This window comes from Poecilia formosa, unplaced genomic scaffold (genome assembly GCF_000485575.1).
Source record: "Poecilia formosa unplaced genomic scaffold, Poecilia_formosa-5.1.2 Scaffold491, whole genome shotgun sequence".
NCBI classification, from domain to species: Eukaryota; Metazoa; Chordata; class Actinopteri; order Cyprinodontiformes; family Poeciliidae; genus Poecilia; species Poecilia formosa.
In genome coordinates this window covers 348780-350430 of record NW_006800430.1, presented here as the reverse complement: position 1 = coordinate 350430, position 1651 = coordinate 348780, and the positions used below count along the sequence as shown (strand labels likewise).

General features: G+C 40.1%; 1 protein-coding gene across 1 annotated transcript; it reads right to left on the bottom strand.

The window, feature by feature from the left end:
- Window positions 1-92: 92 nt before the first annotated feature.
- On the bottom strand, window positions 93-1646 carry LOC107833976 (dehydrogenase/reductase SDR family member 13-like; the record flags this gene model as incomplete). Its single annotated transcript, XM_016664509.1, has 2 exons — window positions 93-657; window positions 1478-1646. Coding segments are annotated over 2 exons (426 nt in total), but the record flags the coding sequence as incomplete, so codon positions are not given.
- Between the last annotated feature and the right edge of the window lie 5 nt (window positions 1647-1651).

The window sequence follows — 1651 nt, the reverse complement described above, 5'->3', positions numbered from 1 at the left end:
CTTGCGGATGAATATCGGATTTTTTTCTAGGAAAGAAAATATCGATATATATCACAATATCGAAATTATTACACAGCCCTACCATCCACAGGTTGATTTAAAACTTTTATTTTTACTCTTCCAGGATAAGTAATTGAGGGAACTGACGAGATTCCTACAAAATAGTGCTTACAATCTCTTCGTACAATACCCACTTAACAGTGCAAACAGAAGTGCATATAATAAAACCAATGCTGGCTTGACTTCTAAATGTAAGGTTTACGTTCATGTCATATTTGTCATTCAAGAGCTCCTCTCTCTAGAGGAAACAAACTACTTGTGGAGAGCTTGGTTTAAAGTCTGCTTGAAATAAATCTCAGCTAAAATTTATAACATTAGTTAAAGAGCAATAAAACGCACTTTAGATGCCACAGAACCTCTCGCTGATCTCCCACAGCTTCTTTGAGGCGGCATCGTCCCTGGCTTTGGCGAAGACGTTTCTCACGGTGCAGTTGGAGAAGTAGCGCCCACTGAGGTGTTCGATGCCCTCCTGCAGGGCGCAGTGCAGCGTGGTTTGGCTTCCCTGGAGCGGGGTCTTCATGAAAAACATTCCAAGGTTCGATAGAATCATCTGAGCGGTCGCGTCTGTGTTCCTGGCCAGCTCAGTCTTGATGCCCCCTATGAGAACACAAAGTCTTTTGTGGTTACCTGGTCTTTCAAAGTAAACAACTGAGGCTCTTCTTTGTTGATTCCTGTGTGGCTAGAAGTTGTATGGTCATGTTCTACAGTATGTAATTTGAAGCACTTTTGTTTCTTAGTACTTGACAGCAGTGGAAATCATTCAAGTAAGTAAGAAATGATTAACTTGAGGTCAGACAAAATCTGCAAAATTAACAACATGGCTTGTTTGGAAGGATTGCCGAAAAGACAGCTATAGCAACAAGTCGATGACTTTTCCAATTCATTGCCACAACTTTCTGGTATAAATGTATATTTAACTATTTTATTGCGACTTCAAAAACTGTGATCAAATCTGAAACCAGGTTTCCTACATCCTTTCATTAAAAAATAAAAATCTGCATGTACCACTTGTACTGAACTCTATAGGTGATTATATAACTCTATAGGTGACTCTGAATGTCACTAATCCAATATAAAACAGTCGAGTTGAGGAAGTAGGTACATTGGTAAGCTGATATTATTATTCTTCTGAATGAGTTTATCTACATTCCACATCCTCTATGTCCACAAGACATGTCCTGGCTTGTGGACAGGTGTGTGATTTTCTTTTAAGATTTTTAGATGCGGGTCACTTTTAGATTGTTTGCAGTTCACAATAAAGATCATTTACAAATCACATATATTTTGAAATATGAACGACCACGCCAAACAAAATTCCACAAAATATTGAATTTGGGTCACTTCAGTCTGGAGTGTGAATGTAGTCTTTGAGATCCACCGTTTGTGGTAAACACAACCCGCTTGCATTGGTTCTTACCTGGATGGAGGGAGTAGCAAGTGACCTTGGTTCCCTTCAGTCTCTTGGCGAGCTCGTGGGTAAAGAGAACGTTGCACAGCTTACTGTCGCCATAGATTCCAAGGCTGTCTAACAAAGTTGTCCCTACTCTCAGATCTCTGTGCGTGTTCAGACAGTCAAAGTCGACTCTTCCCC